At 38.1% G+C, this 14,930-nt stretch overlaps 1 protein-coding gene across 2 annotated transcripts in view; it reads right to left on the bottom strand.

Annotated features, from left to right (window-relative positions):
• LOC118820687 (rho GTPase-activating protein 26-like) overlaps nt 1-14,930 on the bottom strand; it is a 115,631-nt gene that overhangs the window by 57,864 nt on the left and 42,837 nt on the right. For both annotated transcript variants that reach the window (XM_036589093.1, XM_036589094.1), the window contains exons 2-4: nt 9,071-9,166; nt 2,173-2,234; nt 2,012-2,083 (exon numbers count right to left, since the gene is read on the bottom strand). In XM_036589093.1, the coding sequence (XP_036444986.1) occupies nt 2,012-2,083; nt 2,173-2,234; nt 9,071-9,166 (230 nt within the window). The remainder of the gene's footprint in view (nt 1-2,011; nt 2,084-2,172; nt 2,235-9,070; nt 9,167-14,930) is intronic.

Below are 14,930 nucleotides of genomic sequence, written 5' to 3'. Positions count from 1 at the left end.
AGAAACATTGTAATAAACATCCATTATTTCCATAAAGAATCTGAAAGGTTGACACATCAAAGAACACAGGTTAATATTACACTACTAGCATGTTTTGTTTGTATGTGAAAATATCGTGATGCATATCATGAATCGTGAAAAAGCATTTATGGGTTCCCGAGTGGTGCGACCGTCTAAGCATTGGCCGTCATCAGATAGTAACTTTGATCCCAAGTGATGCTACCATCATGGTAAAGACTGTCAGTGTCAAAAATGTATGCATTTTATAGCAGTTTTTCATGTAAATGTTACCGAATTTATGCTAAGTAAGACAGATAGGGCTCCTGAGCTGCACAACTGTGTAAACATCATTAAGAGATCATGATCTCTCTCTGGGTGGAGAGGACTGTACTCCCTCTCTCCACCTCATCTCTCTAGCCAGTGTGGGTGTCTGTTAGCTGATGTAAAAGAATCGGCAGTTAGTGTTCTCCTTCAAGCGCCCAATGGTGCTGATATGGTGTCTCAGAGGAAGAACGTACTAGTTTTCACTCCCAGCTTGGTGGCATGGTGCGATTATGTCACTACAACACTGAGCTACAAAGTCAGCTGTCATAACATGCTATGACATTTCAGCCAAGAATGTGTCATGACAACCTAATCTCAGAAAAAGACATTGTCACCTGAGAGTGGTTGTGTCAACCGGACTTCAAATCTTTATGACAAATGGCGTCTGCTGAAAGTAGTGTTTTTATGTAGTTCCATGTCAAATGTCATAAGGGCTTATGTAGGTGTCATGCAGTCTTAAGTGTTAACTTGTTTTCTCTTTTTTCCAAATTTAGATCAGCAAAGACATATTTGGTGTCTATAGTTTGCTTTTTTAGTTTTGTACTACAAGGTTAATTAAGCTAATAAGTGGAAAATACATACAAAAACCTAAACAGACTTGCCTGTGTGATTTCTGACATTGTATAATACGCTGTTATTTAACCCTCTGAACCCTGTGGTTATGCCGGCAACCTCATTGCATACTTTTTCTTAAAATGATTGCCATAAGTTCAAATGTTTTTAATAAAAACAAAAAGGTTTGGCAAAATGAGTCAGATTCTTGAGACGTCAGCGGAAAAGATGAGTGCTAAATGACTTCTCTATAAGTTTGAGGCTAACTTTCAAAGCTAGGCCACACAGACATGTTAAATCTCATACATTTTCACTGGGGTTTGGTTTGACACTTATTTACACAAGCTTACGTTTCACTTCATCAGTGTCATTGCTTTTGTTTCAGCAGCCAATAAGAATGACTGCAGCAGCAGAGTATCCTGCAGACTGCAGAGTGACGAATGAAACTTCTAGTGCCCCCTATAAGCCCTTATTTTTTTACGTGGAAATAGCATGTACAGGCTTCATAATATGCTGCCATTTATACGTTATGTTTCAAGAGATTTCACTCTTTGAAGAGTTTATAATTAAAGAAATATATTAAAAAATAGTTTCCATTTTTGTGTTTGTTTTATTTAGGTCATTAAAAAAGTGTGCTATACATCCTAGAGATGTGTAAATGATCCCTACATCTAGTTTAGATTCTGCAGATTCCACAGATGTGCAACACTTACATACTGCAGCCAGAAATGAATCCACTATGAGATTAAATATAAAGGTGGCAAGAAATGATTTGGGGCATTTTAAAGTTAAACAACAAGTGCTTGATGATTCAAGGCATACAGTCTGCATTATGCTAATTAGAGGGGGTACAATCCTTCATTACTTGTTAGCTACATTAGCTTCATAGCTAATGTTATAGTTCATTCAGTTATGGCTCATAACTAAAGACACTAAACATGTCTTAGCTGACTGACTACTTTTTGGCTAAGGGGAAACTATTACCTTAATCAAGTTTCAGGCATGAAAAAGGACACTTCATCTTATGCTTGACCTTCAGGCTATATGCAAAAAAACAAGATCAAGGGAGTTTTTGTACAGCCGAGAGCAGTTTAAACCAGGAGAAAGATACTGCCAGCGCTGCACTCTTTCTCACCTTGGCGGCTCCGATCTGCTCCTTCCTGAACCGCTCCAGTGGTGTGATCAGAACGTCGTTCGCATTCTCAATCTGGAGAAACATAAGATACAACTGCTTTCAGTTTTCATGGACTATCAGGGTAGAGGCTGAGGCACATGAAGGGTTCCAGGTTTACTCACCATCCGTGTCCTCTCGTCCTCGAGGTTCTGCAGAACGCCAGCAAACTCCTGCAGTGACTTGGCTGTCGAGCATGAGAAGCAGAAATTAGAAGAGAGATCTACAAAAAGCACGCTAGTTATCTTCTGATTCAGATTTTCAACTCAATGTGTGCAAAGATAGATCTCAAATAATCTGTGATCAGTAAAGATGGGCAGTTTAAATATTTTCGGAAATTCAATTATCTGTATTATTTTGAACGAATAGTATCTCAATATCCCAACTACAAATAGTTTAAAGTGAAAAAAAAGGATTTACATTTATTTATTTATTGCAAAGCTAGTATAAGAGGTGATCTATCTATTATCATTCAGATTAAATTAATGATTATCTTTGCGTTTTTGGTCAATGTTATGTAATTAACTACACTCTTCTTCAAGGTTCTTCAAGGGTTCTTTAGTGAAGACAGTGGTTCTTTGCATGGTGAACATGGTGAAGTTGTTCTTCAGATTAATGGAGAATGTGCTGCAAATGGTTCTATACAGAACCTTTTTGAAAAGGATTCTTCTTTGTTACAAGCTTGACATCGTAACTATCAAAGACAAACCCTTTTGGGTGCTAAATAGAACCCTTTTTGAAAAGGTTCTATATAGAGCCATCTACAGCACGTTCTCCATTCATTTGAAAAACCCTTTCCTGATGCAAATAACCTTTTAATCAAAATGGCTATTTGAGTGTTCATGGTTCTATTTAGAACCATTTTCTTTACTAAAGAACCCTTTGAGAACTATCTTTTTTAAAAGTGTACAGAATAATAACTCAGCACCAAGACATCAGCTGCTTGTCTGCAGTTCTACGTCACACGATCAGTCAAATTTTTTATTTACTTTTTTTTATTCTCAAATACACCTGGTTTGAATACCTGATTAAGTAAACAAATGGACAGGTTACAGACATCCATCCACAGTGATGAGTAGGTTAATTTTGGACTCTTAAGACCTGGTACTGAATAACAAGATCCAGACTATTCTGAAAGCTTCTCAGAAGTGGAGCTCTGTTCCTGGGTCAGCTTAGGGTCTAAAATGTTCACTAAAGACAGTCTCTGATCTGTATCTAGGATAACACCAGCACCCAGCATATCAATCAACATCCTGTGGAATTCATGCCATGAACAACTGAGGCTGCTCTGAGAGCAGAGCGAGGTCCTACCCAGTTTTGGGATAGTGTTCCGAATGCAGTGCTAGGTGAGTATATATGTCCACTGTTACACTTCGCTGAAGATGATTGAATGATTCAGAAAAGCAGATCATCAGTGAATTAGTGAATAAGGAACTGTCTAAAAAGTGCACAAGTTTTATTTCCCATGTGTTTAACTAAAAGAAGGCAAAATCACATCAAATCATTTGTAGTAAAGAGATTGATTTCCTTTACGCCTACTACAAATCCTAGTTACAGGAAGCCACTCTCTGCTCTACAAGTGATTTGGCCTTCTTTGATCTAAATACATGAGAAATATATTATGCACTTTTTAGATCATCTTTAATGACTAAAGCGCCTGTGGCCTGCGTTTCTGAAACATTATATTCAGCAAACCTTAATGCTGGAAATCTTTGAAATATATGGGTATATATTGGTTGTGTTTTATTCTCTGTCTTTCAGCAGTGAGAAAATGTAGGTCTGATCATTTTTGGATGTTTATTTCATGAGAAATCGAAGAGAGACAAAGTCAAACATGCAGCTAATCTATAATACAAAACCAACGTTTCTGTGGTACCCATAACAAAAAAGGATGCTACTTTTATGGCAGAAGGATCTGCCAATAGTAAAGCACATTTTATACAATATTCAGGGCTTCTTTGCTTTACTTTTTCATTTATTTATTTTCCAGAACTGTTGTAAAACAGCAACAGAACAATTACGCTTGTGCCTGTGACCAAATTACAGCCATAACTCTGATGTTATTCGTGATAACACAAACAGCACTTAGGCCTGAAAAAGAGGTTATGGTTTGTGGTGTGGTGTATTACTGATACTTCCTCAAAATGATAGTGAATCATTAGGAAATGCCCTCTAACAACAAAAACAATCTTAAAGCCCCAATCAGAAACAGACTAAACAGCATCATAGCCAATGCAAAATTAGCGGTAAGATCATGAGTGTGCACTATAAATATATGACTATGTACATATTGTCATATGCAAAAGTTCTGTTCATTTTCTGAGAGAAACATGTTCACACATCCTTTGCACAATTACTTTGGTAAGATTAGAAGATCATTAGAAGGTCAAGTCAGTGCCTTTGTGTGAGATTTTCTTTGTTGTCTGTCTCCCAGTTGAGGCTAAAAAAAGCCTTGTTACTGTGGTTATGATGAACTACATACTGAACTGACCATTTTCAATGTATTTGTGACCAGTTTGTTGCTCAACAACTTCTTCTTGTGGCCAAATGGTTGCTTAAGTAGTCTCAGCTTAAATTACACATGAAAAGAAGCTGTGCAGTAGCGGCTTTATGTCACACACTGGTTCTTGCTCTTATCCCCGTATCATTGTTGTATTTAGTCACATAACATAGCAACTTATGCTATAAAAGAGATTTAAGGAATTTGGTTCGGGAAGATCTTAACTTGTGTTTCAGAAATATACTGCCATCAGCAATTTTGAATCAAACACACAGAGTTGCCCATTTATTAGGTACACATCTTGTGTGTACTCACATTTCATCATTTCATCAGGCACTATCTACCATAAACAGTGCCTTGAAAAAGTACTTCTCATTTTGTTTAAGTTATTACATATTTGTCACAGTGCAAGCTTTTAGATCTGTAAACAAACTGTAAAGATGTTCAACATGATCATCCATGTGAAAATGTGACTGCTGCCTCATTACTCAAGCAACAAACGAACCAAATTTAACTGAGTCAGCCTTGAAAGCCCTGTTGAACATAAACCTCACACATATTGAAGTTTAGCATTAGAAGTATGCAGTCGCCACACAGTTCTTACAGCCACGCTAGGCCATGACCAAAAGAAAATGTAAAATACGTGAAATATGTCAGTCTGAAAAGGGTTACAAAACCTAAGGTGAATTTCTAAGGTTCTAGCACATACCCAAACCACAGTGAGAGCCATTGTCTACAAACTGAAAACCCTAGGAATATCAGTGAATCTTCCTAAAAGTGAAGAGCCTGCCACAATTTGACCAAGGGTACAGAGACTAATCATCCAGGAAGTCACCAAAGATTTAAAGAAAACATCCAAAGAAATGTAGATCTATACAGCCCCAGCTATGGTCAGTGTTTGTGAAAAGTGGACTTAAAATATAAAAGAGTAGCAAGGCAGAAAACACAAAGTGTAATACTTTTTCAGACAACACAGATCCCAACACAGAAGTGCAGCACTTCACAACAGGAACTTCATACCAGCACTGAAACATGGCGGTGGTAGTGGTGGAATAATTGGCTTGCAAGACAATCATCCAAAACAGAAAAGTGTGAACAGCTGAAGAGAAACAAAATTAATGTTTTTGAGTGGCAGGACCTCAAACAAGCAGTTCATGCTTGAAAACATTAATATTTGAATTAAAGCAGTTCTGCAAAGAAGAGTGGGCTCAAATTTCTCCTCAACTTTGTGAAAGACTAACATCATTGTTCATTTATTAAAGTTTACAGTTGGATTTCTTTGCTCCTTTAAAAATATGCTTTGTGTTTGACAAGGTTCTCTTAATCTAATTTTACTTTTTATTTAAAGAGCTCAAAGCATGTACTGTGACAAATACGTAGTAACAGAGAAAATTAGAGGTAAATACTTTTTCACAGCACTGTAGGTGCGCTTTGTAACCCTACTAGCTGACTTGCATACCCAGTGCATCTATATGGTAGGTGCTTCTGATAAAATGGCCAGTGAGTGGAGATACAAGACAGGTGGCAACTGCATATGGCAGCTATGATACTGTGGCATTAATCTTTAGTACAAAAACACAATAAAAATGATTCCACCATACATTTGACATTGGGCCTTAGTAACCATGCTACAGCCTGCAATAGAGACAATACCCATTCAACAGCCTACATCTGGTATAGGTCATTTTGCTCCTGCAGTGCCACTGGTTATGCAGGTTTTTGTGCCAATTCAAACCAGAAACACCTACCTCAGCTCACTAAACACTGAGCAGAGCCAGCACATATTACTCCCATGTGTATTAGATTAAGGTTAGAACTAAATCCTACAATACTGCACCACTAATCTTTGGTTTAAACTCATAAATAAGAGGTGCCATTTAAAAGCTCGTGTAATATGATGAGTTTACAGATACTTTCAGCTGCAGGCTGGTTGCTAGGTAGATACCAACGTGGCCTACCACTGTGACCTTTGCTTCAAATTTTGATTTCATGACCACAGATTGCACCCAATTGAAAAATGCAGCCGACTGAACAGGGTCTCAAATCAAGTCACTGCATACAGTCTCGCAACCTCAGTCAGAGTTTTAGAGAGTTTCCATGAGAGCAGTCATAAGAGAAAACCACAAACATTCCCTTGCTTATGGACACCTAAGCCTTTTGATGCACCATCACAAAAGTTAAATCATACAAATATGTGGGCAACTCCAACTGTGTCATCATTTTGGCAAAATGGAAAGGGGAACAGTGGTAAGAATTACAGCTTAAGTTTAAGCACAATTTCCAATATGCAAGTCTACAGTACAGAGGGACTGATACAGGATCAGCCAATATGCTTGCCAATACAGATTAATGCACACATGGCCCTCAAACCGAGCGCCGACTCTCTGGGCTCTGTTATCTAATGCCAGTGAAAAGCCTGCATTTCAATGAACAAAGTAAGACAGCCATGTGAGGAAATTTCCACTGTCTTCTGATATCCAAATGATGAAAAAAAAAATGGTCAACACATGCAGTGAACATGATCTCAGTCAGCACACAGCCAGCTGCCTGTTAAGGTACCCACATTCGTTGGCCTTTTTATCAGAAACAGTTGCATGCAAAAGTTTGACAAGTCCTGGTCAAAACTTACGATTGTATGCATTATGGACTTTTACATAGTCAAACAAGTTCAAGTAAAACATACTTTAGTCATGCTCTAGTATTCTCCTTCCACCATCACCTGCAAATTCTGACAGTAATCAGACAAATATTTCCATATTTATCCTGAAAACTGTTTTAGGACTATAAACATAACATTTTTAATCCAAAAAGTGTTTTTCATTTGCTGAGTTGTGTCTAGAAGCCACAGAATTCACACCTATATGATTATTCACCTTTAAGGTGGCTGTAATGTAGCACCATTTTGATGTCTAAATATCTAACATCTAGCCAAGTTAAAGAGCAGCCTTTACGAGGTGGGTTTAGTCTTAACACACTGTTACAAATTCATAAGTATTGCATTAATATGACTTAAAAATAGTCTATGTTTTGTAAGGTTTTATGCAGAGATTTATCAAAAATACACACTCTTTTTTTCTAACTGTATCTCTTTATTTTTATATATTTAGGCCAGAAAGCCTGTCTTTTCAAGCATAGAACTGTACTGAATTAAGTGTGTTTTGCCTCAAGACTTTTTAGTGACTTTAGTTTTTAACAAACTTTTTAGTGACTGTTACAACTGGTAACTCTGCCGCAAAGGACCATCGCTCTGAAACTGACCACTGATGAGGATGTATAAGATGGCTGACACAAACTTTGCATGGAAAATAATAAGCTATAGTCTATAACTGTACATCCATATGATGTACCAACAAAGTAGGTGCGTGTAATAAATTAAGTGTACGCAATGTTTAAAAATCTCCTCCAACTCTGCTGTGATCAGTGCATTTCAACTGATGACCAGTGTAGAGGGGGGCTGATAAATAGTCCAGTAACACATGAGCTACAAAGTGCACCTATACTGTAGGTGTATCTGATAAAATGGCTAATGATAGGCCAATGACAAGGTAGGCATATTTTAAAAAGTGGCAACACAGTATGTAGTATGAGCAAAAGTCAAAGACCACAATTCATGTATTTCATTTTCTGAGTATAAAAAAGGGCCTTTTTTCCAATGTCGAAATGGTTCTCAGGACCGTACTGTGCCGTTCCACGCTGGTCCGGACTCAGCTTAAAACACCACAGAACGGGTTCGAAAAAAAGCAAGAAGTGAAAACAATAAGTACTAAAAGTGTGATATTTAGTTGTTGAGGCTGTGTGTAATTTTCTGTTCCATATATTTTTTCTGATTTTTCCTAATGCTGAAAAATGTATGTCTTGTACTGAATGGCTGTTTTGACTAGAAATTCATGGAGGGTGGTCTCTCACTGTTGTACAGTAATGCTGACTGAGCATTGAACAAACCCTTTAAAAAGTAATTTGACTGTGTATGCGTTGCTTCGTGATTTAACAACATAACATAAGCCATTTAAAAGGGCTCATATTTCTTTGTTTTTCTGATATGAAATAGTGTGATGTAGCATGTAAACGTTAATGTTCCCAAACATAACGTTCCATCCGACACCATACAGTTGCATATATAGAAACTAACCTGCAAAAACAGCCTGTTTTGAAATATCAACATATTTACATATATCTACCTATTCAGGCTGTACCAGATCAGCCCGCCTATTCACACTGTGTGAAGGATTTTGGTCTGCACTGTTTCTTGAAGGAGGCACAACCCAGGGCCAACCAAAAACAGAGGTCATTTTCATATATCAGTCTCAAAGGCGCAGTAATAAAAACAACCTGTTTAATACTGAGGGACGTAAAGAAGATGGTCACGTAAAAACTGTCAAGTAAAAATGATTTACGACTGCTTTTGGTACACAAACAACACAACCTTCACAAATGGAACTCAGTGTAGGCTATGGGCCCGTCCTTGAAGCAAAAGTCAAATGGGAATTCTAACAGGTTTAATGAGCAGCATCGTTATATCTCACCAATGCACATTTCATCATCTGTTTCAGCGTCCCCTATGCACTGGAACTTGAATTCGTTCAGCGAGTCAGCAAACTTCCTCTGTGCTGTGGAGAGATCTGCAAAGTAGAAGAAGAGAAGTGTTAAAACAGAGAACCACTCAGCTGTGAATAGCACATATGTATGCACACTTGTGCCGGTGTTAAAACCACATAAGTTTCAGTTCACGTCCACTTATCACACTTAAACGAAAATGGGGGTCTACTAAACTCTAAAACAGTCCGTGACTTCTGAAAAAAGCTTCACTAGTCTTACCAAAAGAGCATATCCTGACTCTAAGTGCTAGACAGAAGACAGTTAGAAAAACAGAGCGAGTAATAACACAAAAGCACACAAAAAGTATCCTGTTATTTGATTTGTGGTGCCAAGGGATTTGTGTCTTGGCCTGCATGTTGACCAATAAAATGCCAATCTGTCAGGTCTCACATTTTCACAACGCTGGCCTGCTGAATCTGAAAAATCCTCATTCATGCATGATGAATTAGATGCAGTTGTATAACCCTCAACTGATTTCATTGGCAGGGAGTAAATATCATGCCACAATGAGGAAATTGCTTCAGTTTAAAGGAAGAGGGTGGGATTTCAGAACTTCTGTTTTCAAGCGTCTGGGATTCCTTGGTGGTATTTCTACGAAGACAAGAAAGCTATAGCCATGCAATTTTCCCCTCACCCCAAATGTGAAGCACATAGCTAAAATCCCTTAGGAGTAGTTTTGCCCAAAAAGGGAAGCTTATACTTCACCAATTAACACTGTGCAAACAATTCCTAAATCACCATACATGTGCCTCAGGCCGTGTCACACTGTTAAAGGAGAATTCCACCTATTTTTGAACATTTCTGTATAATTACATGAACAAGATGCAAACAAAGGTATTCAGAGTGGTCTGTTATGCCATGCTCATTACCGAGTCAGAACTGTTCACAGTGGTGGTGAAGGGAACCAGACGTCTGAAAAGTTTAATGTGTCTAAAAGCTCCCTCACATGAAACAGTTATGAATACACTGCCTGATGTCACAGATGACATTGTTTTATGACATTTTGAGAAGGTTTTGGCCTAAAACATGTATGTTTTAAATCCATTCATGGTGGAGAGGTACAAAATAATCCCAAAGAAACCTTTTTGTTCAGATTTACCACTATTTAATGATTATTACCATAACAAACTCATGAAGCTTCACTGACTTTTGGTTAGCGAATAAAATGGGTTATATTTGTGTATTTGTGTATTATCGCAATCCCTTTCACACATAAATACAGCTCAAAGTGCTTCACAAAGGGTTAAAAGACAAAAGAGAAAAAAAAGATACATTTAAATAAGATCACATGAACATTAAAAACAGGGAAAAAAATAAAAAGTTAAAAAAATGAATGACCCTGAATGACTTTGTGTACATCTCAATGATCGAATCAGGCAGACATTTTGAAAAGTAGGTGGCATTCCACTTTAAGTAACCTCTAACAGACTTGCTTATACAGTTTCTGACATCGTATGACAGCGCTATCTATAAAAATTGACCAAAGTACATTGCGTACTTATAATAATAGTATCCATCTTGAAGCCTGAAACCACATAAGCAAAGCTATTCGAGACCGCTTAACCACTAGAGCTGTCAAATAAATAATCTATTATTTTATATAGTTTTAAACTATATAGTTTTATATAGTTAATCATGATTAAATGCTTTTGTCTCATTTGCTTTGATTTGACCCTAAAGAAGATTTTATTCATTTAAAAAGTTATGAGTGGACAAAATAAGCTCCATCAGAATGTATTTTTTACTTTCCATAATTTAATTTAACATTATTTTACCTGTTTACATGAGCCTGAGTGAACAAGTCTAATTATCATCGCCATCATCCACTGAGAGCAGTATGGCTGCAAGTTCAAGCTCCTACATTACTGTAGCCCTTACATTCTCATAGCTCGACGTAAGATCTTGTTTGGAGAGTTTGGAGCTTTCCACTTATTGCTTTTGTTAGTTTGCTGCCTGTTGTTATCCATAGATCTTCCACAAGCAATGTCCAGCGTCATCTGCTAAATTACTGCTATGGTTGGCATCAGCAGTGATTTTTGCTTGTAAATGATACTTCAAACTTGATCTACTTAAGTGATAAAGAAAATTCACAATGGCAGCAGCAGGAAATAACACTGGTTTTGTCAAGAGAGCCATTAATGAAACTTGCCATTTAAAAGCTGTATTTGAATGAAACAGCTAAGTCACAACGTGTCAGTGGTGTTATAAAATTTGTGGTGTCAACCATTTACCGCATTGCTGTGTTCTTAATGCATTACCTTTGACTCCATTATTAACCAATCAATGAAGGCTGAGGTTTAATGATTTAGGCATGCAGTCTGCACAATGCTAATTTGCTGTCATAGACTTCCATTACTTCTTAGCTACAGTAGCCCCAAAGCTCCAGTGCAAAACTAAAGAGGTAACAAACATGTCTTAGTTGATTGACCACATTTGGGGAAAGGGGAAAATCTAATTTGTCACACTTTAAAGAAAGCTGACCGGCTGAATATGACACATGGCTGAATATGACACACAAGCTACGGCTGGAAAGCGGCTTCCGAGAACCAACTGTTTAGCACAGTGTTTAGAGGAAGTGCTTCATCATGGTTAACTACTCCTCCTTATGGAGCTGGCCATGCTCACGGAAGCATGTGCCCTCTGTCCGCGACCGAGGATCAGTTCAACCTCCCACAGTTCTAGCCATCAGCATTCAGAGTGCTGAAGTTCATCTGGTCACAGATCAGCGAATCCGGGGGTGGTTTTGTTAACGTTCATTTCTTGCTGCCCTCTTTCCTCATGCTGCCAGCAGCTGCAGTGTGCTGGCGTCACTGAGGCCTAGTGATTTCCTGAACCCTTGTTCTTTCCCCATGTTTTCCTCCATTTGTCGACATTCATGAACATCTCTATCTCATCAGCCCTGTTGTGCTGATTGATGCAAATGCCCGTTTCAGTATCACGCATGCTAGCTGTCACAAATCATATAAAAAGAATGCACCGATATGGGAATTGTGGGCCAATGTCGATGGGCAATGCCAATAATAATATATAAACATGTATTAAATGTAGAAATTTAGACATTATCTACTTGGATTAGCATTAAGCTGTCCAAATATTTATAATTTATTTTTTTTATGCAATTATCTGACAATATGATTCCAATATAATTGTCCATCCGTAAGTATTGATGAAATAAAATGAAACAAAATGCTAATGTTTTAGTAATACAAACTAAAAATATGTACATTTTAGTTATTAAATGAATGATAAACAAATAACGACATTGCTCCCAGGGGATGTTTGAATTCTGAAGCTAATAAACCTCAACAAACATCATGGAAATAATCAATTAGTTCCTCAACCAGCAGCGACGGGATTTTATTTAAACATGTAGAGAAAACACTGTTTTATTCTGTTTTATGATCTCAAGACCAAGACTGGACTCAAGTACTACAACACTACAAAACATTCTATATTTCTATAAACGCATCATATTAATTGACGAGGGCAAGAACAATGTGTTGAAGCAAAACAATGTCTTTTAGGCCAAAATGACACTGCGGTTTGAGTTTGTTTATGGGCTGTGCACTACTTGCTGAACAGAACTCCTAATCACCAGCTTGTTTATTCTGAGACCTCCCCTGATTGTGACTGGTCCTAGTCACTGTTTGGTTTGTTCTGAGGCCTCCTCCGGACTGTGATTGGTCCTAATTAACCACCTCATTTGTTCTGAGACCTCAGCCTGACTGTGATTCGTCCTAATCACTGCGTTGTTTGCTCTGAGACCTCCCCCTGAGTGTGACCTGTCCACTGCACTAGTGGTGCTGAGACATACACAAAGTTCTCCTTAAGTCTAATTACGACACTGTGTTCAACAGAAGTTTATATTTTTATTTAGTTCTTTTTTCATTGGAAGTACACTGTCAGCTTCATAAAGCCCCTGTTCTCCAGGTTTCCAATGCTCAGCATCTCTCCAGAACTGCATACTGGCAGAAGTACTGCGGCTTGAAATTTGGACTGGATGCTACAGCTCAAATGCTTCAGCCTTCATTAAACCGATGCCTTTCCAGCATCTCTCTATGAAAAAAAAAAAAAAACACTTAATCCATCTTGAGTTCTTTGGCTTGGGCCAAGGAAAGAGAGCAGCAGCAGGCGTTTGTAGTTTTAATGGATTTCAGTGAACACAGAGACTGATGGACTTTGAGACGTGGTAAATTCTTGCGTAAAGCTGTTGTCATGGAGGAGGCAAATTTGGTTGTCTGCTGCTTGAACCTGGAGGTGCAGGAAATGCTGGTGACTGAATCTCTATATCTCTATGCATGAAGGAGTCTCACTGATTACTGAGAAAAGCTAAAGCTGGAAATAAAGCAGTATATATATATAAAAAAACATGCTGCTTTGCATTTTTTCACCTTTCAAGGTTGTGGATGGAGGTCAAAAACTGCTAGTTATCTTTGGGTTCTCAGTAAGTTGAGGCCTCGTCAGTTGCCACAACTACTAATATTTTCAAAGCAGGAAGTACACACAATTGCCAGTTTATTAGGTACACCTATCTTGTACCTACACTCAATGCAGGTACACTTTGTAGGTTTACAATTACCATTGATGGTGGGGTCAGGGTTCCAAAGCCCAAGTAAAATCAGAATCAGAATCTAATGTGTCTAATGGTTTAGTTAAGAACTCCTGTTTCATTGCAAGACTCATATCTCTTGCCTGTGCTGTTGTCTCACAGCAGTAAATGTAAATCCTAGGGGTTAAAAAGTTCATTTTACTGTGCACTGCACAGCAGTATAGGCCAATACGGCCCCATCAAATGCTGGCATTTAATGTTGGAACAGGATAAAACTGTATAGCTTGTAGGCGTGCTGTGAAGACTGCAGCAAAAGGTCTGTTTGAAATTAAAAGTCGGTGGAAAGGAGTCTCACATGCACACTCGCACAACTAGTGATGGCCATTCTCACTCTTTTCAGTGAGTCAGATCAATAGGCTCAGATTACCAATAAGAAGCGACGCTTTCAGCTTTACAACGACTCTTCATAGAGCAGCAATGACAAAATTGACTAAGAAGCAATATTATCTATCAAGTCTATAATTTAAAAAAATGTATTATTAAACACTAATTCAATAAATGTGAAATTATCAAGACATTAAAGGAAAGCAAGCAGGCCTGCAGACCAAACTTGTAAGAACTCTTGGCACCAAGACATACTTGGTTTCAAATCAGGACCCCTGGGGGTGATGGGGAGCTGACAAATTGTACACAAACAAATGGGCTACAGTCAGGATTTGTAAAACTACAAAGAGCACCTATATGGTAGTGTACCTAATAAAATGGCCAACAAGTGTAGGTACAAAAACAGAACTGCCAAGACACATCCCAGGAAATACAAGCACAGCTGAAAAGATGAAAGATGAATTAAAGGCGGAAATCTAGGGGAGGAAAAGGCCAATGAGTTGCCTAATAAAGAGTTCAAAACAACACAGAGAGACTAAAGACCATCAGTGCCTCCATGCAACAGTGCCACCATGACGTAACGCAAAATTGTTCAAAAGCCTTTGTTGGTGATCTAGAACAAACACTGCAGCTGCAGCAGCTCCAGTATAGAGATGATCTGAATGACTCCTCATCTTAAAACAGCCTAAACAGGGGAGCGTTGAGGCATTTCTGGACCTTGGATCTTACCTCTGAAACAGATCCCTGAGTATTACTGAAATCCAACACTCTAACCATATAATAATGCACAGGCTTAATTTCTAAAAGACCCTTGATGCAAGTCCCAGGTCTCCAATATGGGGCTTTGGCATTGC

This window comes from Colossoma macropomum, unplaced genomic scaffold, assembly GCF_904425465.1.
Source record: "Colossoma macropomum unplaced genomic scaffold, Colossoma_macropomum, whole genome shotgun sequence".
Lineage (NCBI taxonomy): Eukaryota > Metazoa > Chordata > Actinopteri > Characiformes > Serrasalmidae > Colossoma > Colossoma macropomum.
The sequence above is the reverse complement of the archived record's forward strand: the minus strand, read 5'-3'. Positions and strand labels throughout refer to the sequence as shown.